Below are 25841 nucleotides of genomic sequence, written 5' to 3' on the forward strand. Positions count from 1 at the left end.
CACAGGCTTCTTGCTGGTTGTTAGCTGGAAGTATCTTTCAGTTTTCAGGGGCTACCTGCACTTCCTAGAGGTGCCTGAAGCTCCTTGCCAAGTGGGCTTTCCCTCCTTGACCATTTACACCATGAAGCCAGCAAGGATACTCTCTAGAGTGAATCAGCTAGCAAGAATGAGTCTTATATAGCTCAGTATAATCACAGGAATGATCCAATCATCTTTGCCATATTCTATTAGTTAAACTAAGTCCCAGGTCCAACTCACACTCAAGGGGAGGACATAGACAAAAGCCCAAACACCTGGATGTGGGGCTCATGGGAGGGGTCTGTCCACCACACACATAAAATGGATAAATCTCAGAATAATTAGGCTGAATGAAAGGAGTCAATCAAAGTAAAGTACATACTGAACTATATTTATACAAAACTTTAGAAAAAGTGAGCTAATCTATAGTGACAAAATGCAGATCAGTTATCCTGTGGGGATGGGGGACAGAGGGAGCAGGAGAAAAGAATTAAAAAGGGGGACAATGAGATTTTAGGGCTGATAAGTTCACTATCTTGATTGGGATCATGGTTTCATGTGTATACATATGTCAAAATTCATTAAAATGTACTCTTTAAATATATGCAGTTCATCATATGCCAATTATACTTTAATAAAGCTGTTTTTAAAAATAAAAGCAAAAATTCAATTCTTTGGTCAACTTAAAATATAATAGGAAAAGGAAAATTTGCAATATACTTTCTTAAAATTAGTTATGAAAAGCCTACAAGTAAGGAACAAGAACTCTAGTTCACAAGTGGAAATGCATTAGAGCCTGCAAAGTACTTCCAGGAAAATTTGTCTGGTGTCCACTTGGTGGCTTATGAGAGTCCCACCCTATGTATAGTAAAGGATGTCACTTCCTAGCAGGCTAAGAACATTAAATATGTGTACCTCAGGGAAAGAGGACACCCTTTCTTTCAGTTTGGGGTACTTTAGTGGCAATGTGGTAGAGTGAAGAACATGTATGTAGCATCTATTACCAAAAAGAACAAATATTAATCTCAGAATGGGGTAAAATATTGCTTTATTGTTTCCTATTGATTCAACCTTCAATTCATTTAAAGTTGGGCTCAGATAGGTCCTACAAGTCACTCTTCCCAGACTTTCCGACCATCTCCCCTACCAAATCCTGGGACACTGTGTTCCTCTGAATCTCTCTAAACCATGCATCTCCTTACCATGTGGCCCTTACATGGGGCATCTTCATTTTCAAGTCCTCAGGGGTACGGTCTGGGAATGTCCAACCCAATCAATCTTCAGCAACAGGTTCTTGGTTCCATCCTTAAGCCGCATCCTGCCTGTGGCCTCTTGGAAAGAGGTTTGTGTGGTTGTCACTTGAAACCAACTTACCGCTGAATTTCTTAATTTTTAAAAAACTCGTGTACTCATCTCTTCAGTGCTATACATTTCTTCGATTTTGGTCAGTAGATTTGTTTTTGAGAATCTAAGTAATTGAAATTCTACCTTGGTGTGTTTGTCCTGTTGAATATCTTTTTGATGAATTTATTTTACTGCTCATTGGAGTAATGACTTCTAAAATGAGGGACTAGAGAGACCAGACTCCAGTTTCTACCAGCTTCATCTGTCTTTCACTTTCTTCTCCTCCTCCACCTACATGAAGGAACTTTATCAAATGACAGTAGCCAATCAACTATCAATGGGAACCATCATTGGGAAAATCCACACATATGACAGTTGGGAGTAGGGAAGGGAGGGCAGGTTTCTCCTAGGTGGATTCAAAGTTGAGATCTCGGCAGATGGTCTTCCTTTCTCCTTAACAAAAGGCCAAGCCGACGAAGGTGGGATTCGAACCCACGCGTGCAGAGCACAATGGATTAGCAGTCCATCCCCTTAACCACTCGGCCACCTCGTCCACGTATGCTCGCTCCTTGGCGTGCTTTATTTCAGAATTTATACTCGGGAACTCGCTGGCTATCCCGGAGAGAAAGACGCTTAGGAGACGGCTTAGACACGTCTGGGAGACGTGGAGGTGGCTAGCTTCCACACGAATGGACAAAGAACTGGGATGGAAAAGCTGCGACGGGGGCAAAAAACGGGCTTAGCTTTCACAGGAGTCATAAAATTGGTGGAGACGTTGTAGAAACACATCTGCCTGGGCTTTCACTCCCCTTTCTCGGGCTGCCTGGTCGCCGGCAGGAGGCGCCTCAGCGTCAAGTCCTGGCAGGCGGTGGGCGTGACGCGGCCAACCTGGGCTGAACCAGTTTGCTGTCACCGTCCCTCGTCAGGGGAGCCTGGGCCCGCGGGCCGAGAGCGCGGCCGGGTGTCCGCAGGGGCAGAGCTTCCCAGAGCCGGTTCCACTGGAGTCGCTGCCAGGGGAAATGGCGAATGTGGACTCCTAATTCGTGGTTAACGAGACCGTCTGGAAAATTAGACGACGGATCTGAATAGGGCTCAATTTCTATTCCGTGTTATTGCCGCTTCTACAATACTTTCGGGTGAAATTGCAGAGAAGAATCTTTAACTTCGTGGGGCTCTCCTCCCGGGTCATCCGCATCTGAGGAACCATGAATTCTGTTTTCCTTCCAAATTCCTGTGCGTTTCTTGAGTGGCTTTCTAGGGGAAATGTTTCCCAACTTTCATTCTATATTCCAAGGGATGCGGTGCTAAAAATGTTGAGACTCACTTCTAGAGAGAAAATGATTCTGGGAAAGGGTGAAAAAAAGCTATTTTAGCTGCTTTTTTTTTTTTTTTTTTTTTGGTTTTTGATTGGTTTGTTTCATGGAATGAATAAAATGCACATGAATGAACACGAGTAGGGACTAATTCTGACTAATCATAATGAATCATAAATGTCTGACAAAAGAAGGTAATATCGAAGGTGAGTCTTGAAGAGCAAATTTTCTAGAGGTGCAAAAAATGAGGGTGTCCAGACTGAGGAAAGCACGTGATCAAAGGTGAGTAGTATCTAGAAAACTGTTGGAAATCACTGTGGCTGGAGCGTTGAAGCACGTGAGTGGCTGATCAGGAAGCATCAATAAATCTGAGAATGGAAGGTGGTCATGAAGATTTTTCTTTAGAAGCCCAAGCAAATCAACCACAACAGGATGAACAACAGGAAACGTGGGGGAAATCCTGTAGGAACGGATCCCTGCGGCATTTTCACACTCTAAGTGTGGGGACACTACCTTAGGTTGCTCTAACATCTTCTTGAGTGAAGACCACCCTTTGCTTGTTCCAAAAAATTAATCTCTCTTCTTAACCTGGACAAGTCCTTATATTTTAGTGTTTGTTGCATTGTCCTGCCTGGATCTTCAACCTCAATTTAACCCACTTCCCTCCACCTTGTTTTCTATGCTTAGTCCAATTTATGATTTTGTATCAAGAAGAATCTATTTCCCGTCTCTTCCGACAAGTCATTTTCCCTCACGGGGTGCTCTTGACCTTTTTCATTTTAACCTGGATAAATGTTTTTATCCATACCTGGTTGTCAGTTTAAAGCTTATTTTTTTTAATTAAAAATTTAAAACCAAAGTTAACCACACATGTTTAAAAATATCAAGTAATTCAGAAATATGTGCATGTAAAAAAGTGTTCCTCCCCCGCTGTGGTAGAGGCAAAGATTTTCAGCCATTTGGCTTTTTGTTTGTGTTGTTGTTTCTGTTTTTACCAACATGTCTCCAAATATCATGCTATGGCAGAGATGGCTAGTTGCCATCAACATTTGTGCTTTCCTTCCAAGAAATGGAAATTTAGCAGAGTTCATAGCCACCCATGAGAAGATTACAATGCACAACTTTCCTTGATGTATGGTCATGTGGCCAATTTCTAAACTAGGGCATTAGAGAGAAAGTGGATGTAAAACTTCCAGGTTATGTCCAGAAGAGGAAAGAAATACCATTCACTTCTCTCTTCTTACTGTATCTGCTTGCTGGAAAAGGCAACATCATAGGAATGAAGGTGTCATGAAATATAAAGAGATTGGACCCAGCAACCCATAGAAAGGAGGGATCCATGAGATAGAAGACTGGAACCAACACCCTGGAGCCGAAGTATCACCCTGCTCTTGATTATAGCTTCAAACTATTACATGAGAAATCAGTAAACTTCTGCTTCCTTCAAGCTACAGTTCATTGGGGTCTTTGTTACAAAGATAAAACTGTATTCTAATTAATACTGATGCTTTTATTTCTACTTTTTGATTTTTTAAGTTTAGTATTTTCTATTGATTACCCCTTATACAAAAAGAAGATTCACTTCTCTTTCCTCACCTTAAACACCACCATATACAGATACTCTTCCTATCAAATTTTCTTCCAAATATAATTATACCATAATGTGTATTGAATTAGTATCACTGTTCATATATTATGATTGGCAAATATCATTCACTGATCTCTCATGATATTTTGTTTCATGAACATTAGATTTTTTTCTCAAATTACCACAAATAACCATAAGTTTTTGCCAAAAGAAATTGGGTGTTTTCTATACTTGCTATACGGTTTTCATCCTGAGGTCTTCCTTCACCATCATCTGCATACTTTCTTCCCCTGGAGACCCCATTTCCCAAGTAAGTAGCTTCCTGAGAAAGAGTTTATTGGAGATAAGACTTTGGAATATTTGGGTATTGGAGAATATCTTTCAAGTTTCTCTAACACTTGATTGAATACTTGGTTGGGTATGGAATGCTAGGCTGGGGAGTATTTTCTTTCAGAATTTTGAAAGAGTTCTCCATTTTCTTCTAGCTTCCAGCATTGCTTTTGAGAATTACAAAGTCATTCTAATTACTATGCTTCATTTGTAATTAGTTTTTCTCTCTTTCAGGATGATTTCTTTGTCCTAAATGCTCTGAAATGTCTGAAAGATATGCCTTTGTATGTTTGTATTTTCATTCACTGTTCTGGGACCTCCATTACATCATTAAATTTGGAAAATCATGTATTTCAGTTTGAGAAATTAGCTTGAATTATTTGTTTCTAATTTTCTCACTTATGTGTTCTCTATATTCTCACTTTACCTTTTTTCTGGAATTTCTTATTCTTGGATTTTAAACCTCCAGGATGTCTCCTCTACTTTAAAAAAAAAAATTATTATTCTGTCCTAGTTACATTCTGTTTATACTTTTTAAATAGACTCTATTTTTTAAGGTAGTTTTAGGTTTACAGAAAAATTAATTCAAAAGTACAGAGTTCTCACATACCTCCTCCCATGCCCCACAGCTTCTCCTATTATTTACGTCTTATATTATTTTGGCACATTTGTTACAACTGATGAACCAATATTAATATATTATTATTAACATGATTCATGTTAGGGTTTACTCTTCCCTTTAGACAATCTATGGGTTTTGACAAATGTATAATGACATGTGTCCATCATTACTGCATCATACAGAATAGTTACGCTGCCCTGTGCTCCACGTCTTCATCCCTACAGCTCCCATACCCCTGAGAACTCCTGATATTTTGTCTTTATAGTTTTATTTTTTCCAGAATGTCGTATAGCTGGAATCATACAATATGCAACCTTTTCAAATTGGCTTCTTTCACTTAGTAATATGCTTTTAAGTTTCCTTCATGTCCTTTTGTGGCTTGATAGCTTATTTCTTCTTATTACTGAATAATAGTCCATTGTACGGATGTACCACAGTTTGTTTATCCATTCATTTATTGAAGGACATTTTGGTTGTTTCCAAGTATTGACAATTATGAATAAAGCTGCTATAAACATTCATGTGCAGGTTTTTTTGTGGACATAAGTTTTCAACTTATTTGGGTATATAACCAAGGAGCATGACTGCTGGAGTGTGCCTTTATATTTTTACTCTACATTCTGGAGGATGTCTTTTACATTTTATTCCAATTACTCCATTACGTTTTTCGTACCTACTCTCACAATTTCAACTTTAAGAGACATCTGTACTTAAGAGTTACCCAGCATTCTCTTAAAAAAACAAGAATAGATATAATAACTTTCCTGAATGCTTTCTCCTCTCTGCATTATATTTTCCTCTATTTTTTTAGTTCACTTTTATCTCTGTCTTTCATATTAGACATTAACTTTAGATGTCTAGTGATCTTTGGTTGCTGATCTATAGATATAATTCGGCCCTACAAATAACTGAAAATGAGATTATGAGGCCAATTTATTGATTGTGGGCTATATGATAAAGTGATCTGCCTGTGCCATTTACTATCAGACAATATATTTAACTCATCCTGCTTGGGATAGTAAAATCCCTTGAAGAAGGATCATTCATTCAATCTGCTTAGATGGCATAAAACTGACTTCTTGCATTCTGAGAAAATTCTTAAAGGACAGGAGTTGGAGGAAATTCTTTTTGAATCTCAAGCTTAATGAATGACACCATCTACTCCAAATTATAGTTAAATTACAAATAAATTATAAATTTATATTCGTATATACAAAGAGACAATATATACACACCACTTCTGAATAAGGACCTGTATCTTCATACTTAATGGGTTCCCAAAGCTGATCAAGGAAAGATTAAACAGAACAAGGAAAGGTAAAAGGATCCATACTATTTCAGAATACCAAGATGAGCAGGGCCAGGTCAGCCTCTGTGGTGTCATGAAGCAAGGAAGAAACTGCGGTGGTGTGTGTATATGTGTGTGTCCACTTTCAGTTTTGGCCACATAACCACACGGTTATTCTGAGGAAATAATTTAGCTAGCATGAGTAAAGTAACTGGATTAATACCTTCCTCTCCATCTATTTTTCGTCTTCCAAATTTCCATACTAATCAATTCACCTGAGCGTTTTCAACAATTCCAAAGTGAGAGCTTTTCCTGGGGCCAAGGATAAGGGTACTGGTAAGTTTCCACGTTTGGGGTGGGGAAGACCTTGAACTTCCAGTATTAGCGATTGCTCCTCGTGGTTTTTCTCCCCGGGGGGAAAAACTCTGGCCCGCAATATTCCCCGGAATCTACAGGTAGGCTCTGGTGCTATGTGCTTCTGTGGGAATTCTACACTTCTTCATAGGACGCATGATAATTGTAAACATTTAGTTACTTGTGATATTAAATTCCATTGAAACAAAACCTTCTTCTTCTTTTTTTTTTTTTTTTAATTCCTGGTCCTCCATCGCATTCCTGGCATCCAGCAGAGTCTGACACGCAGTATTCACTGAATATCGATTCGTTGAGTGAATAAGTGAATGAACTTTGACCAGGGAATGCAGGTCCATGGCGCAACGCAGGAAAAGAAAGAGGCAGATTACAGTGGGATTAAATGTAAACGGTTGATTACAATGGGAGCCGTGGCAGCAGCAGCTGGGGTGACTTTTACTTTAGTCAGTGCGGTAGCAGTAAATGCTGCGAATCCGAAAATGATCACTCAAGTTGGACGTAGCAGTGGAAATGAAAATTCACGTCTCTACGAGAGGAAGGAAGGTACGGGTTGACCGTAATTCACGCTTCCCCGCCCTACTCAGTCAAGTACGCACACGCACGTACGTATGCACGTACACACGTACGCGCAGACTAGATGCCCAAGGCCTTCCTTCTTGACTTTTTTTGGGAAGGGATCCACAGGAGAACTGGAACTGGGCCGGCGCCAGCAAACTCGCATCAACACTCCTGATACCTCCCAGTCAAGGAGATCTGGAATTAAGCACCCAGCTTCTCCGAAGGCAATCCTGCTGCCAATGTAATGAAAGCCCATCTTTCTGGCAATAATACTAGAGAAAATACTTTTTCTGATTCCTTATTCCAATTGGTCGAAAAGGAGGCGGGCTCGTCCGGGATTTGAACCCGGGACCTCTCGCACCCGAAGCGAGAATCATACCCCTAGACCAACGAGCCACCTCTGAAAGTAAGAAAATAAAGTATCCCCATACTTAATATAAAGAGAATTAGAATCATTTCTTTTTCCACACTTTGAGTCAGAAGGATGAGCCCCAATTTTCCTATTTAATCAATATAACTGTATTTAACTTGCAACTAATATACATTTTGGGGCCTTATGATGACCTCTTAGCTTAGGCTCAAGTTACTAAATTTTTCATCCTTCCTCCGGTCAGTTGTGTAATAACCACTCCTAAGTGAATTCCCTCAGTAGACTAATCTGTGATTTAATTGACATGATTACATGATAAAGGTTACATTAGGGCAGTACTCTATTTTTCATCCTTATTTTTTAAATTGAAATATAGTTGAGTACAATATTATGTTAGTTTCTGGTTTGATCCATATTTTTATCTAAAGTGGTACATATTCCAAATTTCATTATGTATTGATACTTCGTGGTGTGACAAATAATTTGAGTGACATTCATGTTAGTTTTCTATACTTTACTTTCATAGCGGAAATTGTCTGACATTTTCTTTGACAAGTCCCCTAAAAACTTGCTTTTTCATAAGTAAGCATTTTTGTCAAGATATTATTTCAATATGTGGTCCCCTAAAACAGGATTGTACCCCAAGTACAGGTCATTATTATTGCATCTGTTTTATGATTTTGAAATCTCTATATTCTGCTAGGACTAAGAACAGAATCCTTCAAAGATTTAACACTTTAGAAAACAGCTTGCAAAGACCTTCTCTTCAGCGCAAGCAGTTGTCTTCAAATTCTTTATAGATTGGCATCCCTGCTTGCTGAGTTTCCCATAAGACTTCTCTGAAAAGTGGCAATGCTGGCAGATGAATGCTTAGTTTGGCTCCCTCTTGTATATCTCTTTAGCTTTAGAAGAAGGTTTTGGCTTTTCAGAAAGGATTGAGAGAGAGGAATCTGAAGTGCCAGCTCCTTTGAAAGATGGTTCTTTTTCCCTGTTTATGTCACATCCTTATGACACCTCATAATCATAGCTAAAACCTCATAGCTAACTCCTGTTCGTTCATCATAAACCAGCCATTATGAATGTTTGTTTCCCCCCAGATTCGTATGTTGAAATCCTAACCCCTAATGTGATGGTATTAGGAGGTGGGGCCTTTGGGAGGTAATTAGGTTTAAATGAAGTCATGAAGGTGGAGCTTCCATGATGGGATTACTGCCCTTATAAGAAGAGACCATAGCCCCCTCTCTTTCCCACACCCACAAAGAAGAAATCATGTGAGCAACAGCAAGATGATGCCTACAAGCTAGGAAGTGGACTTCACCCAACACTGAATCAACTGGACCTTGATCTTGGACATCCCAGCCTCCAGAACTGTGGTAAATAAACTTCTATTGTTTAAACCATCCAGTCTCCAGTATTTTGTTATAGCAGCCTGAGCAGACTAAGACACCAGCTTAGACTTCCCTTGCCTAATAAGCCCTCACTAAATTCATTGAACTGTGATGCTGTTGCTTCTCGCTTTTCTTCCTCCACTTCTAAGCTACACGGGTAACTTACTCTCCACCTAGTATCTAAATTACCAGGCTCTGTATCTGCAAAATAATATTAAATAAACAGTCTAAAAATAAACAATCAAAATGAGGCATGGAGTTATGGTTGTAAAAGTACATGTTAATGACAGAGATGAAGTTAGGGGCCAATTAGGAGAGGGATTTGAGGAGATTCTTTTTCTTTATGAATCTAAAAGTCGGTGACTTGGAGAACTCAAGTCAATCTATGTTGAGTGGCACATTTATTGGGGACCTCAGTGTCTCCTCAGATAAATAGGTGGGTTTGAACTTCAAGGCTCCCATTAATGTTATCGGCTCCAATAAGACACATGTGCCATCTTTCAAGAGACAGCAAAATCTGACAAATTTACACTTAGCCTTTCACTGCTTCTGATTAAATAGTTGTTACTTGACAGACACACCACTCTAAGACACCCAGAGCAGTTTTTGGATTGAGAATTTTTTTCTTTGCTATCCACAAGAGGATGAAAAATGGACTGGGCAGGTGTTACTTTTATATCTACTCTGGTTGCTGGGAGGGGTGAGAGGTTACATAAATTTCTAAAAAACCTTTGCAAGGCATTTTCAGCCAGCATTTAAGGATCAACTAAAGGCAATCTGCAAACATGCTATACTCCTCCTGGAGTTCTTTGGCAGAGCCTTTCTACATGAGGACCAGCATAACCCAGAAGAGATATCTGGCCATGAGGCCTAGTGATGTTTAAATCTCTGCCGATGTAGCTTCACTAGTGAGATTATTTTTCAAACCTATAATTAAGGAACATGGGTTCAGTATCAAGAAGGAGAATTTCCAGAAGTTTTAAACATTTAATCATGGTACATATAAAGCCCAACTTATCTTCTGATTCTGACCTAAAGTCTTCATTTATCATCATCTATATATCTCTATCTATCTATCTCACTAGTAAACATTTTTCTGATTTGAGACTTTCAAAATGGGTTAGACTCAGATACTATCCCGAAGTACATAATGGATCAGCTCCCTCATGGACTAAAAAAAACCCAGATGTTTCTGGATGGCAGCTGGGAAATGATCAGCTGTTTTTGCCCTGGGTTCTGGCAGCTTCCTCTTCCATAAGTGACAAAAGAGCTCAGAGTCTTCTCTCTTACAACCTGCCCCTCACCAGCCCTGCCTCCAATGGCCTCTCTTCCAAAGCCAAAGGCTGTCCCAATCCACGGTTGTCAGGTATACTCACCTTGGTGCAGCACTGGGCAGTGTTCTGGCAGAGCAGCACCAGCCAGGCCCTGTTTGTAGTTCCCAAAGTCCCAGTACTCATGCCTAACTCTCACTGTTGTCAAGATGTCAACATCATCAGTTTTGCCTTCACAAGGGGTAAAGAGCTTCTTCTGCACAATGTTGATCCCTGGGGCACATCTCTCTCCTCTCCCTAATGCTCCATAATTTGCTGAGCCCAGAAACATTCCAAAGCCAGTTACAGTCAGTGGACAGTAATGAGTAGGAGGCACTGTGAGTGTGAGTAGTTACCACTGCACAGCTCCCTGAGAGATTCAGGTTTCCTAGACTTTATTACAGCCTCCTGCCATGCCCTCCACTCACCACCAAAGCTCAGCAACAATTTGGAAGAAACATCTGAGAATCAGAAGTGGCCATTTAAAAAAAAATGTATAACTATCCTCTTCATTGATAATGAAAAAATCATTCAGTGTTAGAAGAAGGATACTGGATACCCATGATAGGTAGTAACTAGAAGACAGCAAAAGAGGAAACTTCTGGAGTGCTGGTTTCTTGATATGGGTGCTGGATATATGCATATGAATCAGTTCACACAACCAATTGAGATGTTCACTTATGATTTATGTACTTCCTTGTATGTTTATTTCTATTAAAAATGTACTGCCATTATATAGAAACCCTCTCTGGTCACAATAATGCTCTTTTATCTTAACTATTTTGCCTTGTATTAATATGGGTTCTCCAACATTCTTATTGTTTGGTATTAGTCAAGCCACCTTGGGCTTCCCTGGTGGCGCAGTGGTCGAGAATCCGCCTGCCAATGCAGGGGACACAGGTTCGAACGCTGATCGAGTCGGGGAAGATCCCACAGGCAGCGGAGCGGCTGGGCCCGTGAGCCATAATTACTAAGCCTGCGCGTCTGGAGCCTGTGCTCCGCAACAAGAGCGATAGTGAGAGGCCCGCGCACCGCAATGAACAGTGGCCCCCGCTTGCCACAACTAGAGAAAGACCTCACACAGAAACGAAGACCCAACACAGCCATAAGTAAATAAATGAAAATTAAAAAAATAAAAAAGATATCTTATTCCATAATTTTATTGTCAACCTAATCTCTCGTTATGTGTTGGATAGGTCTCTTGAAAATGGAAAATAGCAGCACTTAATATCTAGTTTTATATAATATAATATAATATGATATGATATAATATAATATTCACAGGCAGAAAAGAATAATGGTTTGATCTATGGCCTCTAGAATTACTTTTCCTGAGTTTGATGCCACTAATTGCTAGCTCTGAGACCTTGGGAAAATTACTTTGTGCTTTCTCACCAGTAAATTGATGATAGTGAAATTAAAATTTTAATATATAGGAAGCATTGTATAAATGTTTAATGTTTGAAAGAGTAAAGCTTGTCTGGATTGAAAGAGTAAAAAATCAGCTCATACTGAAAAAGGAAAAAAAAAAAAAAAACCCAAACACTGCCATTCACCAGGCTGGGAGAACATATACAGATAAAGCAGGCTGCAAAATTAATAGGAAGCATTTTTGCATGTGCCTGTTGGTCATCTGTACGTCTTCTTTGGAGAAATGTCTATTTAGGTCTTCTGCCCATTTTTTGACTGGGTTCTTTGTTTTTTAGATGTTGAGCTGTATGAGCTATTTGTATATTTTTGGATATTAACCCCTTGTCAGTCACATTGGTTGCAAATATTTTCTCCCATTCCATAGGTTGTCTTTTCATTTTGTTCACGGTTTCCTTTGCTGTGCAAAACCTTTTAAGTTTGATTAGGTCGCATTTGTTTAGTTTTGCCTTTATTTTATTTTGCCTTTGGAGACTGATTTAAGAAAAGATCGCTATGATTTATGTCCAAGAATAGTTTGCCTATGTTCTCTTCTAGGAGTCTTATGGTGTCATGTCTTATATTTAGGTATTTAAATCATTTTGAGTTTATTTTTGTGTATGGTGTGAGGGAGTGTTCTAATTTCATTGATGTACATGCAGCTCTCCAGCTTTCCCGACACCACTTGTTGAAGAGAATGATTGTATCTTGTTTTAATGAATAAATAAATTGGAAATAGGGGGGGTTTTTTAAGACATCATTTGATAGTTTCCTGGTACTCCCTACAATACAATCAGCCTTTTCATTATCAAAGAGTTACAAAGTAATCCGGCTCTACCTTAATTTAACTGAAGGATTCTTAAATTAGAGCCATTAAATATAGGTATTTGGTACAATGCATAGTTCTGGCAATAAGATATCTGATGAATCCATTTGGAAAAATACCTGATGCTTTTAAATTTGTTACACATGTTTATGGTACAAAATCTTAGAACTGATATAAGCAGGCTTTACTCCATTTTTAAGACTCTCTACCGTATTCCATTATTGTCCTTGTACGCTAAGGTTTTTTATCCCTGTACTAAACAATGGTAAGTGCCTACTTTTTGGCTTCATTATACCATGTCCACACAGTTTTTGAATAACTCAGCTATATTATTATGTTATAGTAAATTTGTTTAAGAGCTTATTTTCCTCACATTACTGTGGTTTGCTTGAAGGCAAGGACTATGTTATTTACCTTAGTTTCATAGCTTTCCTGTGAAAGTTTCACAACCTTTTCCTAATATCTAGCATGGAGAACAAGAAAAAACACTCTCCAAGTTGTCATTGGAAATTGTTGGAAAAGCAAGGGATATAAGAGCCTGGAACAAATTAAGAGCATCATTTTAAAATTTAATCATGAAGAAAAGATTATTGAGCACTAAGAACAGACAGGAAGTATCTATATAAATAAGGAGACGTTGTGTGATTGCTGGCACAAAATGGTTAATGGTAAATTGAAATCTAAGTTCTCCAAATAAGTGCTATTCTGTGCTTACCTCTTAAAAATTCGAATTGAATTTAGAAATTTAAATTAACTCTAGAATCTTAAAAAGAAAATAATTTGAAATAGAAGAACACATGACTAAATTGTTACATATCTAAAGGAGTGTCAGGTAGGAGGCAGAAACTGATAATAATTTTAGAACACACAGATATGGCTGGTGGACATGTCAACTGCCTCTTACCTTTCATGTATTTATAATTTTTGTTACCAGTAGGAAAGAAGTAAGACGATGAACTCTGCATCAATTTTTCCTGTGAAATCGCACATGAAATTAAAGGAAATAATGGCTGAAAAATCTCAAATTTGGTAAAAGACATAAAGCTCCAGATTTTAAAAATCTCAGAGAACTCAAAACTGTTTATACTCAGGCCAATCACAGTCAAGTTTGTAAAAATTAAAACATAGAAAAAATCTTGTAAATGGCCCAAGAGAAGCAGTATTTTTACCTATAAGGGAACAAAAAATTCTCAAATGACAGTGAATTTCTTACAAGAAATGATGGACTTGAGACAAAACTCCATTGATCACCTGATCCTATAAAATCCCTTACTCTAACTGGTGGTCCACAATGACACTATGGATCTTCAGGAATTATTGTCAATTCAGAGCCAGTGTCTATTAATCTCTGAAAATACTGATTACATTTCCTTTCCCATTACATAGTGCTCTAGTAAATGACTGCAGGTCCTTTTGGGGAAGGCTGAGAGGTAGATTAACAGTATACAATTTTGGCAGTGTAGCAGGGATGGGTTCCAGTCTTCTCCTTCATCCCAGGCGTTCCGGATCTGTGAATTGGCTGAAGTCTGGGAATTGATTGATGATCTGTTTTAGTGATTCATGTCACATTTCTGTTCACCACATCTGAGGCTTTTCTCCTTATACAGTTCAAGTAAGACTTCGGTAGACCTCTCATATGCTTCAGCTCTACAGACACCATGATCAAACAGTCATTACCAAAGGTTTCTGTCAGTCAGCCTATTCTGATTAACATCTGTAATCGTACCCACTTTGTCTTTGATGATTAAGTGCTATCACTGGCCCCTGTCACCTTGAGTTCCAGTCATCACCATTATGTTTAGGGATTCCAGTACAATAGGGAAGACCCACGATAGAGGTCTTCTTTTATGCTGGGGCTATCCTCATGAATTTACTAGTCACAGCCATGGTGAAAGGCATTCCTCCGGAACCCCTTGGTTTGGATGAACAGAACCAACAAAAACACTGTCTCTAGCACCCCTAAGACTTTGGGTACTTCCCTCTACAGTATAGTAAGAAGGTCCTGAGATTTCAACTTCATTTAGTGTAGGCCATATGTGGGTCTATTTTTTAATCAACAAACATAGAAAACTTTTAGAGTCATTCCTAGGCCCTCAAGTTAAAATTTTGAATTCATAATCTCTGCTCAGTAGTCCCATATCAATATATTTTACCTGATCTAACTTTATATTACTTTCAGCTTGATCCTGCACCCTTAAGATCCATTCCCACACGTATATCTCTAGCTGGAATCACAAGCAATCTGGGAACTGTTTCTGAATTCGTTTCTGCATTGCAGATGGCTTTGCTCTAAAACCTGTTCCAGGATTTTCATGTTTCCAAAGAGCATACTGAACTGCCATGGTCATGTGGGTCATAATTAGATCACCTATTTCATAAGCCCCCTAATGGAAAACCTACCTCCTTCATGTCTGGACCTGACCAAAACCAAAACATCACACTGAATCCAATCAAGCTTATACATCTAGTTTTGAATTTACAGGAAATATGGGGGATGACAGCATATTTAATGACACCATGGGAATGAATAATATTCAGATGTCAAAAGTTCTGTTGCACAACAGTCCTGGTTTCAGAAAAAAGTAAATGATATGAAATTTAAAAAGAGGAGTGAAAATTTTACAGACACTTGTTAAAGAGACTTAACAGACAATTGAAAAGAACACAGTGTTGGATCTTTCTGGAGTCTTGTTTCAAATAAATCATATGACTACTGCTACTAATAACAACAATATAGTTACAAAGATTACTGAAGGTCTGCTTCGTATTAGGTGTTATTAAAGAATTAGTATAATTGTTGGGTGTGATATTGGCACAGTATCATTTTGTAGTATGTATTAGCAATGTATCCTGAAGTATTTACTATGGAATAAAATAATATCCTGAATTTACTCTAAAATATTCTAGCGTGGTAGGGAAAAAAGAGACAGGATACTTGAAAAGGACTGCCATTATGTTACTGATGGATGCTGAGGGATGGGCCCGTGGTCGTCGTAAGTCATTACATTCTTCTGTATTTGAGTGTATGTTTCACATTTTTCATATTAAATATAAAGGCTCAAGGGCCACATTCTGGAAGGCTGAAGCTTGAGGGGGTTCTACAGCTCTCCCAAGCCAGCCGGGACCTGGCAGGGGAGCTTGGGTCTGATCTGGTAGGGGAGCAGAGTCTCGTGGAAACTGAGGATCTGGAAGACAGAAGCGACAGGAAGCCACAGAGCCACCGCCTCCACCCTCCGGACACATTGGCCATAATCACATTACAACTACAATTGTAAATATTATAATATTATAAATATTATTGTAAATTGTAAATAGAGCCTTTGGGATCTGCAGCACTATTTAGCCCGGAAGTAACCAGCAAGGTCTTCCGTAGCTGGGACCTGTTTGCTCTCTGCTCCTCTTACAATTCAGGATCTTGAAACTAGCGAATCAGAGCTTTCCCGCCGCCACCTTCACTTTTCTAAGTGCTGAGCAATGAAGGGTCCCCTTGGCCTTGGCCGAGCCCTCCTTTTTAAAGACTTAAAGCCTCCTTAAGTTCAGATGGGTTTGTATGGTACTGAGACTGAACCCACGTCAGGCAAAGGTTTCTAAGGGAGGGAGTTTGCCTGGAAAGTTCTGGTGGGACATGGCATCTAACGCTCTGAAATTAAGGGATACAACTGGTACTCGGGAGGAATAGTTCAAATGGTAGATGCCAGCGGACACGAAACAGGAGGATCAATGCCCATGTTCCCCAAAGTTTCTCTTCTTGTGGTAGGTGCGTTGTGGGTTCTTTGTAGAACTGTAGCCATAGCATAAGATGCTCTATCTTGAGCAGCACGAATTTTTTAACTTACATATGTTTTCCTTTCTTGCTGACCCTGACATGTCTTAGATAATGACTAGTTAACTAGGTGAGAATTAACCTTGCTTGTTTAAGAATTCCAGGGACTGGCCTTAAAGAGGTGGAAGATGGCTGAACTTGGGATAGAAGATTAATTGCACATAAAACCATCAGAGGATGCTGATCAGACCACCCCACAACCAGTTTCGAGATGATTATCAGAGCTGACTGTGCTCTTCTGCACCTAGTTCCCCCACCTGTGCACCCCTGACACTCCCTTTTAAAACTGTTGTCCTCTAACTGGTAACTTGGAGATGGTCTCAGGACATGAGTCCACAATCTCCCCAGGTTGCTGGCCTCCTGAATAAAGCAACTTTTCCTTTTCCACCAACACCTGTCTCTCCAATATTAGCCCTTCTGGCAGTGAGCAGCAGAACCTGAGTTGGACACTGGCCTCCTCCAGTCACAGAACTTAATGTGTAGGTAGTGTAAAAGGCAGGAACCGTGCGGCTTGTAGAGAGGGGAATATTTTATAAACTTCTGGTTTTGCTCAGATCAATGTAGAACACAGGAAGATGAAAGTTTTAATCAGTTCTTCAAATTAATGTCTATGAGTCATAAAGGAAGACACTAAGGTAGCAGTGGGTCCATGTTTAGAAAGCCCGTATGTGTTGGACATTTTCCTCTCAGGGTTCAAATGACCTTCAGCAAATCTTACTTCCACCCCTTCCTTCCTTGCTCTCCGTACCTTAAAGAAGCCAACTTGTTCTCTCCTTGGATACTTTCCAATACTACACATCTCTCTGCTCTTCCAATGCCTCTGTAGACCCTCCTAACACTTTTTCTTTCTTTTTTTTTTTTTCCCTAACACTTCCAATGACTTGTTTTAGGTTTAGATTTAGAGCCCTTGAGATTGATGAGGGCAGGAGCACTTGGTTCATCCCATCATCACCAGGGCCCAATCCTCCACCTTCAAGAAGAAATTATTGAGTGAATGTGAGAATGAGTGAATGAGTTAAAATATATGTCATACAGGGTTGGTAAGTAATGTAAGATAAAGTTCTCTTCCAGTTACTCTTTAGGACAAGTATTAAAAATGTTTGTAGAGAGAAATGACAAGGATAAAGAATCATTTGGGGTATGAAGATGAGGGAGGAAAGATAAAAAAAAAAAATGAGAAGTTTGGAAAGGTGCATTGCAGTCAGCCAGAAACCACCATCTTTAAGTATAAAAACACACTGCCTTATTGCACTGCTATAAACCACAACCTGGATATGATTTTCACCAAAAATGATACTATACACTGGAGTACTTTTATTTGAAAGAAAAATATTTGCTTCAAATTGGCTTTCCACAGAGCACTTGCTTCTGTGAAGCCAAGTGTTTCATCAAAGAGTCATATATTCAGATTTCCTTTCCCATTAATGCAGTTTCTTTTTCTCTTCTTCATAAATAACCAAAGACTCTAAATAGGTTTGCAAGCAAGCCTAATGAAGTTTGTAGGTGGTAACTGCTCTAGGGGATGTGGAAGAGGGGCTGCCAAGTTTCAGTTTCCTGATGAGAGGTTAATTTCCCAAAGAGAGGCATTGGGAAAAGCAGACCAGGAGGAGACTCATAGGCGAGTCCAGGCAATAGAGGGGTTAACTGAAGCTCTGAGATGAGTTTGCAGATACTTTTTACATTATGTCTAATTTTCAATATGTTTTAAAATTGCCAAAATAAAATGTTTTTACTTTTTCTTTTCAAAAAGGAAGAGTTTGGAAAAATATTTTTACTAAATAATCTTTAAGATAATAATTTTAAAAGAGAAGATAATGTAATTGGAAAAACTATGTAAGATAATGTAATTGAAATTTGAGGAGGGAAAAAATCCTCCAGTCATTCTCCTAATTGGATAGACCTCAAACATTTATACATACATAACCTATACTCTATTGTTATGTAAATATAAAATACTAAAATCATTGTGAAACTAGATTGTCCTTTGTACTGAAGAATCTGGCTTACTCAAGTATGAGTGGAGGCGTTGGAAAAAGAAACAAAAAATATGGAAACAAAATTGGTCGATTGTTAAAAAGATCCATAGAGTTCAAAGCCCTTAACCAATTAATTCTCCTAGATACGAGTTGCTTGAAAACAAAAGCTCCTTCAAGAAGTCTGTTAAATATCAAGAGAACAATATGTTATGGTAGAGCTGAAGAATAATCTGCAAAACCTGTTCTAAGAAGTCAGCACCTTAAATGCAAGTGCGTGCACACTTACAGAGGGGAGGGAAACACGACAGAGATCATAGAAAGTGGAGAGAAGGGCAAACCTCATTAGGCCAAACTCAGAATACTGAACAAATACTTAAAGAGAGCATAACTGGAAATGCTAGGAAACTTTCGAAAACACTCCCACTTCTTCACACCAAAAGCACACGCCCGACGAAGGTGGGATTCGAACCCACGCGTGCAGAGCACAATGGATTAGCAGTCCATCGCCTTAACCACTCGGCCACCTCGTCCACGTGTACTCACCCCTTGGCGTGCTTTATTTCAGAGTTTATACTCGGGAACTCGCTGGCTATCCCGGAGAGAAAGACGCTTAGGAGACGGCTTAGACACGTCTGGGAGACGTGGAGGTGGCTAGCTTCCACACGAATGGACAAAGAACTGGGATGGAAAAGCTGCGACGGGGGCAAAAAACGGGCTTAGCTTTCACAGGAGTCATAAAATTGGTGGAGACGTGGTAGAAACACACCTGCCTGGGCTTTCACTCCCGTTTCTCGGTCTGCCTAGTCCCCGGCAGGAGGCGCCTCAGCGTCAAGTCCTGGCAGGCGGTGGGCGTGACGCGGCCAACCTGGGCTGAACCAGTTTGCTGTCACCGTCCCTCGTCAGGGGAGCCTGGGCCCGCGGCCCGTGAGCGCGGCCGGGTGTCCGCAGGGGCAGAGGTTCCCAGAGCCGGTTCCACTGGAGTCGCTGTCAGGGGAGCTGGCGAATGTGGACTCCTAATTCGTGGTTAATGAGACAGTCTGGAAAATTAGACGACGGATCTGAATAGTGCTCAATTTCTATTCCGTGTTATTGCCGCTTCTACAATACTTTCGGGTGAAATTGCATAGAGAAGAATCTTTAACTTCGTGGGGCTCTCCTCCCGCGTCATCCGCATCTGAGGAACCACGAATTCTGATTCCTCCACGGCCTCCGCGCCCCCCCAGATACCTGTGTGTTTTCTAGGGAGGGTTTGTCCAACTTTCACTAGGTTTTCCAAGCGTTCTGGTACTGAAAACGTCAAGAAACTCAACACTAGCGAGAAAATAATTCGAAGGAAGAAAGAGGGAAAAAAAGAGTGTTCAGCTCCATCTCGTTGTTTCATAAGAATGAACACAACGGACAGATGAACGAACAAGAATAGGAACTAATTCTGACTAATCAGATTGATCATAAGTGCCCAGGAAAAGAAGGTAACATTGAAGATGAGTCTTGACGAGCAAGTTTTCTAGCGGTGGTGAAGAATGAGGTTGTCCCAGACTGAGGAAAGGGCCTGAGCAAAGGCAAGGAGGCGTACAAAGCAATCATAGGATTCATCCTGTTGTCAATTCTGATAGCAAAGGGTAAAAGAATTATATTCCTTTCACAAGGAAGGACAGTATAATTAACAGGAAAATTGTCAAAAGTGGGCCTTTCACAGGAAGGGGTGGTGAATCATTGGGAAAGTAATACACTAACTCTCATGTATTTAAAATTATTAAAGAGGAATTTGAAAATTAAAACACTGAAAACATATACTTAAACAGATTTATTAGATGGCAGATTAGATAGAGCAGAAAGGAGAATTAGGACACTGGAAGTTAGATTTGAGGGAACTATGTAAAATACTATCCACTGATACAGGTAGTTGGAAATTAGGAAAGAGGAATGGGAAAAATGAAGGCTAGGAGAGAAGTTCTACCATATATCTAATCAAAGTCCCAAAACAAATTATTGAGAGAATAGGAAAGAGTCAAGTATCTCCAAGTACGCATCACATATGCTTCATCAATTATCAACATTTTGCCAAACTGGTTTTCCATATTATTGTAAGGTTAATCTCAGGCATTATATTATTTTGTGTTTCCTTTCATCTGTTCAATAAGAATCTTTAATAGATAAAGAGGGTGTTCATTCGTCTTCAAAATTCTAGAAGTTATCAGTATAATTTGTTGAATAAATAGTTTTCAATCAGCCAATTCTGCCACTATTTTCAGGAACAGCTGTGGAGAGAACAACAGTTTTTGTTTGTTTGTTTATGATGCTATTGTCTATTACCTGTGTTTCCATTTATTTTCTATTGCCATTAAAAGTCTACAAAGTAGGAATGCTTCTAGATTTCACTGTTTAAAATGAGATGATCTATTCGTAAAACAAGAAGCAAAATTATTCTCAGTAGATTTCTACAAAAGTGCAAGGCTTGAGGAACATAAGCTTGCAAGTTCAAGACTACTACCTTCCTAATAATCTGCCCTGCCGCTCTCTTCCACTCCCGCATTTTAAAATCAAGACTAAAGTTGCTCCTCATTGCCTTCATCCATCTCTTCCCTCTTTAGGCATCCAGTCCAACTATTCTTGTGGTGACTTAACTCTCAAATACCTGACTGAGTTATCTCACTCTCTGGCCATGCTCTGTGGATGCCAGAGGTCTCCTGGTTAAGTAATCAGCATGCCAGCTCCAGCCCACTGTCTACCCAGACATCAAGACTGTAAACTGGCACCCTGAGCATACTATAAGCCTGATTAAAACCCTTTAATAACTATCGATGACCTACACCCTGGCGATAGACTTCTGCCCTCTCTCACCAGCCTCCCTTGCACTCTTCCACTCACACTCTGGCTGCATCCCGTATTTGGTAGCGATGTACTTGGGGAAAATCAAAATACCTTCTTTGGGGAAAATGTGTGAGAGTAGCTCATATTTTTTCAGAAGTCACATGTGGAAAAGCCTGGAGTGTGAGGCTGTGCTGGAGCTTTGCTCTTCTTTACACCTGCAGAAGTCTCTAAACTTCTCTATTCAGTGATAGCCCGCCTTTTATTACAAAAGAAGAGCGCAGAGCATTTGGAGAGAGCTAAGTGATGGGTCGGTGGTCCTGCTCAGGGCTTCCTCTTCCTCTGCGGAGAGGTCCAGGAAGTTAAAATAGGGCGAAGCTAGAGCTTTCCTAGAGCGACCTTCCAGGTCTAGCTGTTTTTCACTCTCCTTTGCTCGGTGGTCGGGGATTCCTGCCCGAGGCTGCTTATGAGTTGTCTCAACTCCATTCCGTACAGTTTGGCCTTGGTGGACATAAAATTACCAACAGATCCTAGAGGGCCTGAAAGACATATGGATATAGAGATGACATCGATGACGCCAACTTATAGAGGAAGGGGAATTAGCTCAAATGGGAGAGCACTCGCTTTGCATGCGAGGGGTAGCGGGATCGATACCTGCATTCTCCATCTGCAGTTTTGCGTCAGCGGCTTATGAGGCAGATTCAAAGCCAGGAATAATTGGATGTGTTAAAGGGAGGTAGTTAAAACATTCATGTTTTTTCTATGAGGTTGTTTACCATTCTACAACACCCAAGACAAGAGCACAGTGGTGGGGAACAAATCTAGAGCAAGTGATGACACTTAGGAAAAAAAGAAGGCCGTGGTGCATATATTTATTTTAGTCCCTGTAATTATAGAAGTTTTAAGGATTAGAATTGAAACCTAAGTGGAGCCTTGACAGGATCATATAAACTTTAAGATATCTCATTTTCATTATTTTCTGACTATATTATGCTCTGACTACATTTTTCTTTTTTCTCAAAAAAAAAAAAGCATTTGAAAATATATATTAGTAGAACTACTTTGTTTTCTATGTGCTACGGTCTGAATATTTGTGCCCCCCTAAAATTTATATTTTGAAAATCTAATGGTCAGGGTGATGGTATTAGGAGGTAGGGCCTTTGGGAGATGATCAGCTAATGAGGGCAGAGCCTTCATGAATGGGATTTGTGCCTTCATTTACAAGGCCCCAGAGTATAACTGATTCACTTCACTGTACAGCAGAAACTAACACAACATTGTAAATCAACTACACCCCAATAAAAAAAAATTTTTTAAGGCCCCAGAGAGCTTGCTTGCCCCTTCCACCATGTAGGAAGTCAGCAAAACCAGAAGGCTCTCACCAGACACCTGATCAGCTGGTGTCTTAATCTTGGTCTTTCCAGCCTCCATCACTGTGAGAAATAAATGTTGGGTTTTTTTACAAGCCACGCAGTCTATGTATTTCTGTTATAGCAGCCCAAACCAACTAAGACACCATATTTACTCTTTTCATGTAAGTTTCTAATTTTATAAAGCCCAATTTTATTTTACTAAGTTTACAATGTATGTTTACTGTATGTTTTTATACTATTCTGTAAAAGGAAAGCACAATTTGGTAGGACTTTGTTAAAGTAATTAAACAAGGAGACCATTAGACTGAGGTGGCTCTAAATGCCTTGGTGGATTAGGTAAGCAAACCAAAACTGGAATCTGAGAAAATGAAATTTAAGAACAGCTTATCACAATGAGCCAGCTAGGCTTTCCCACATAAAGCAGTCTTAAGCTATAGCCAATCAAATAATTGCTTTGCTTTGCTTCTGACATATCTACAGAAGTCTCCCCTCTAGCTTCTGCCTGCAGAGCCTCCTAACCACTTTTTGTTTGGCACTCCCTAATTTGAATGGGTGCTTGCTCAAATAAACCCTTGTAAATTTTAATGTGCTTCAGTTTATGTTTCAATGGGTGCAATGGTTAAGTTTTTAAATCTAAGGAATTAAAATCATATTAAATAAAACAAAATGTCTAGTATGATACAAAATACTGCATATAGCCTAAATATATACTTTGACAGCTTCCAAGATACTCTGGTGGCTTAGCAGGAGCTATGAAGTGATAAAGCGTCCACTTTATTATCTGGTGCTTTTCTGGATGGGACCTCCCTACCTTTCCCAAAGAGATGACTCTGCGACTGGACAATGTCCTGGTACATGCAGGACATATTTAGGAATCCAGACCTCAAGAGAGAGTTCTCTGGACCCAGCTTTATTCCATGCACCTTCTGTGACTTGTCCTGGGTGGGACATACATGCTTTCAAGTATGGGATAATATTTACAGCTAGGAAAAGTACTCTAAATTACTTAGCTCAATTCACCCTCTTGGGGTGAAGTAAGGAGGCATGTGATAAGATGTATGACCAGGCAGACTCCTTGCGTCATTGTGGAGGGGGGAGCATAATTTTAAGTCAAAATCACTACCTACTTCCTATCTACCCCACTCACAACAATATGCTTTTTCCTGTAATGTTGTTCTACAGATTTCTGGTTTCTGGGCCTCATTATCACTCATCCTTTTCCAGGCCCAGACAGTTGGATCATATGAGGATGCCAGGTTTTGTTTCTCAGTTGATAAAAGCTGCATGGCTGTTAGTTCATCAGGGTGAAATTAAATGGGAAAAATACTACAGGTGACTCTCTTTTCAGAAAACAGTATTTTAGTTTCCCCCAAAACCAGAGATTTAATCAAGCAGGAACTCCATGCAAGTTCCCACTTTTGATTCCCTCTAATGGAGTTCAATGCTTATCACCTCTGGGAAGTTACTTAGCGATTTCTAAGTACGCACCAGGGGATCCCTGAGGAATGATGGTCATAAGAGCAAAGTGACTATCTTGATGTGAACTTCTATGTTTAACTGATGATTTTAATAATCGGTTAAATTATGCAGTCACACTTCCAAACTCCTACTTCCTCACTGACTTTTCTCTATCAGTAATCTTGTCCTGAATGCTTCCTTAGCCAATTACTCCCATTGCCACACCCTGAGTTATTGTATACAATACTACTAGCAATTGTAATTTTAGTCACACCACCCTCTGTGACCACTATGTCTAGATCCAGCAATTAACTCCACTTAACTTGAACTTAAAGTCAGAAAGAGAAAAAGAAATATCGTATAATATTGCTTAAATGTGGAATTTAGAAAAATGGTGCAGATTAACTTATTTGCAAAGCAGAAATAGAGACACAGATGTAGAGAACAAAGATATGGATGGATACAAGGGGGAGGGGGTGGGATGAATTGGGAGATTGGGATTGACATATATACACTACTATGTATAAAATAGATAAATAATAACCTACTGTATAGCACAGGGAACTCTATTCAATGCTCTGTGGTGACCTAAATTGGAAGGAAATCTAAAAAAGAGGCGATATATGTATACGTATAGCTGATTCACTTTGCCGTACAGCTGAAACTAACACAACGTTGTAAAGCAACTATACTCCAATAAAAATTTTTTTTAAATGAAAAAAACAAAAAAAGAGCAAAGTGAGCCGGGGGGTGGGAGGGAGGTCAGGAAATGTTCTTTATTTGAGATCAGCTTGCAAGACAAGGTGGGGATAAAGAATTAGAGAAACTAACCCACTGCAGCACAAAAGATTCATTCAGTCGGTAATTGCTTGACGCTAATTGGCGCTAAGGGAGCGGTAAGAATAAATGCTATAGGACAAATTCAAACACATCAAAGATGGTGTAGTAGACAGGAAAGCAAAGGGAAAGGGTCTCTTCAAGGGATGCTATCTCCGATTGGAAAATAATGCTCCAGGTGAGGATCGAACTCACAACCTCGGCATCACTCGCACACATACTGCCATATAAGTACCGCGCGCTGTCCGATTGCGCCACTGGAGCTTCTATACCCTCGCTTCCGGTCACCCATTACATGGCCTACGCAGGAATATTCAGAGTTTTTCTCCGGTAGTAAAGGTCCAAGTACCTCCATCCTTCCCGGAGTCCCGCAACTGCATCTTGCGCACAAAGGCGGACTGTGGTCAGCTGCAGACGCCACCTGGCCACCAATCCTGAAGACGCGGAGGGTGCTCTGCTAGCGGAAACGGGGGCGGATACTTTCAAGACGACCGCGAAAAGTGTAGACACTCGGGAGACTCCGACCTCCTCGAGCATTCGAAGGAGGACTTTCAGTGGGCAGAGTGGGCGGGAGAGACTTCTGCTGCTGTGTGGGTCCCGGAGCCTTTCCATTTGTCTCTCTCCGGGATGCTTCTCCTCGGGGCGTCGGAGGGAGGCTTGCTCTCTGAGCCTGGGAAGGGGGTGAATGTGGGAGGACCACGAAGCCGTTGCAGGCTGTCTCAGAGTGTGTGAACATCCAGAATTCCTGTGGGCTTTCAGAGCACATTTGCTTAGTGCTCTTTACTTTGGTGGTAATCTTTCACGAGTTAGAAGACAATCTACCCCCAAGGTA

The 25841-nt window shown here is 40.0% G+C and overlaps 1 protein-coding gene and 4 non-coding genes across 5 annotated transcripts in view; all 5 read right to left on the bottom strand.

Annotated features, from left to right (window-relative positions):
* LOC103004316 (uncharacterized) overlaps positions 1 to 25841 on the bottom strand; it is a 353565-nt gene that overhangs the window by 22091 nt on the left and 305633 nt on the right. Inside the window, 1 exon segment of the mRNA XM_007179046.2 lies at positions 16995 to 17014. Coding sequence (XP_007179108.2) covers positions 16995 to 17014 — 20 coding nt within the window.
* On the bottom strand, positions 1834 to 1915 carry TRNAS-GCU (transfer RNA serine (anticodon GCU)). Its single transcript has one exon. It is a non-coding gene; the product is annotated as a tRNA-Ser (tRNA).
* On the bottom strand, positions 7758 to 7829 carry TRNAP-CGG (transfer RNA proline (anticodon CGG)). The gene has a single exon. It is a non-coding gene; the product is annotated as a tRNA-Pro (tRNA).
* TRNAS-GCU (transfer RNA serine (anticodon GCU)) lies at positions 18982 to 19063 on the bottom strand. The gene has a single exon. It is a non-coding gene; the product is annotated as a tRNA-Ser (tRNA).
* On the bottom strand, positions 25180 to 25273 carry TRNAI-UAU (transfer RNA isoleucine (anticodon UAU)). Its single transcript has 2 exons — positions 25236 to 25273; positions 25180 to 25215 (listed from the first exon to the last, which is right to left on the bottom strand). It is a non-coding gene; the product is annotated as a tRNA-Ile (tRNA).

This window comes from Balaenoptera acutorostrata, chromosome 10, assembly GCF_949987535.1.
Source record: "Balaenoptera acutorostrata chromosome 10, mBalAcu1.1, whole genome shotgun sequence".
Classification (NCBI taxonomy): domain Eukaryota; kingdom Metazoa; phylum Chordata; class Mammalia; order Artiodactyla; family Balaenopteridae; genus Balaenoptera; species Balaenoptera acutorostrata.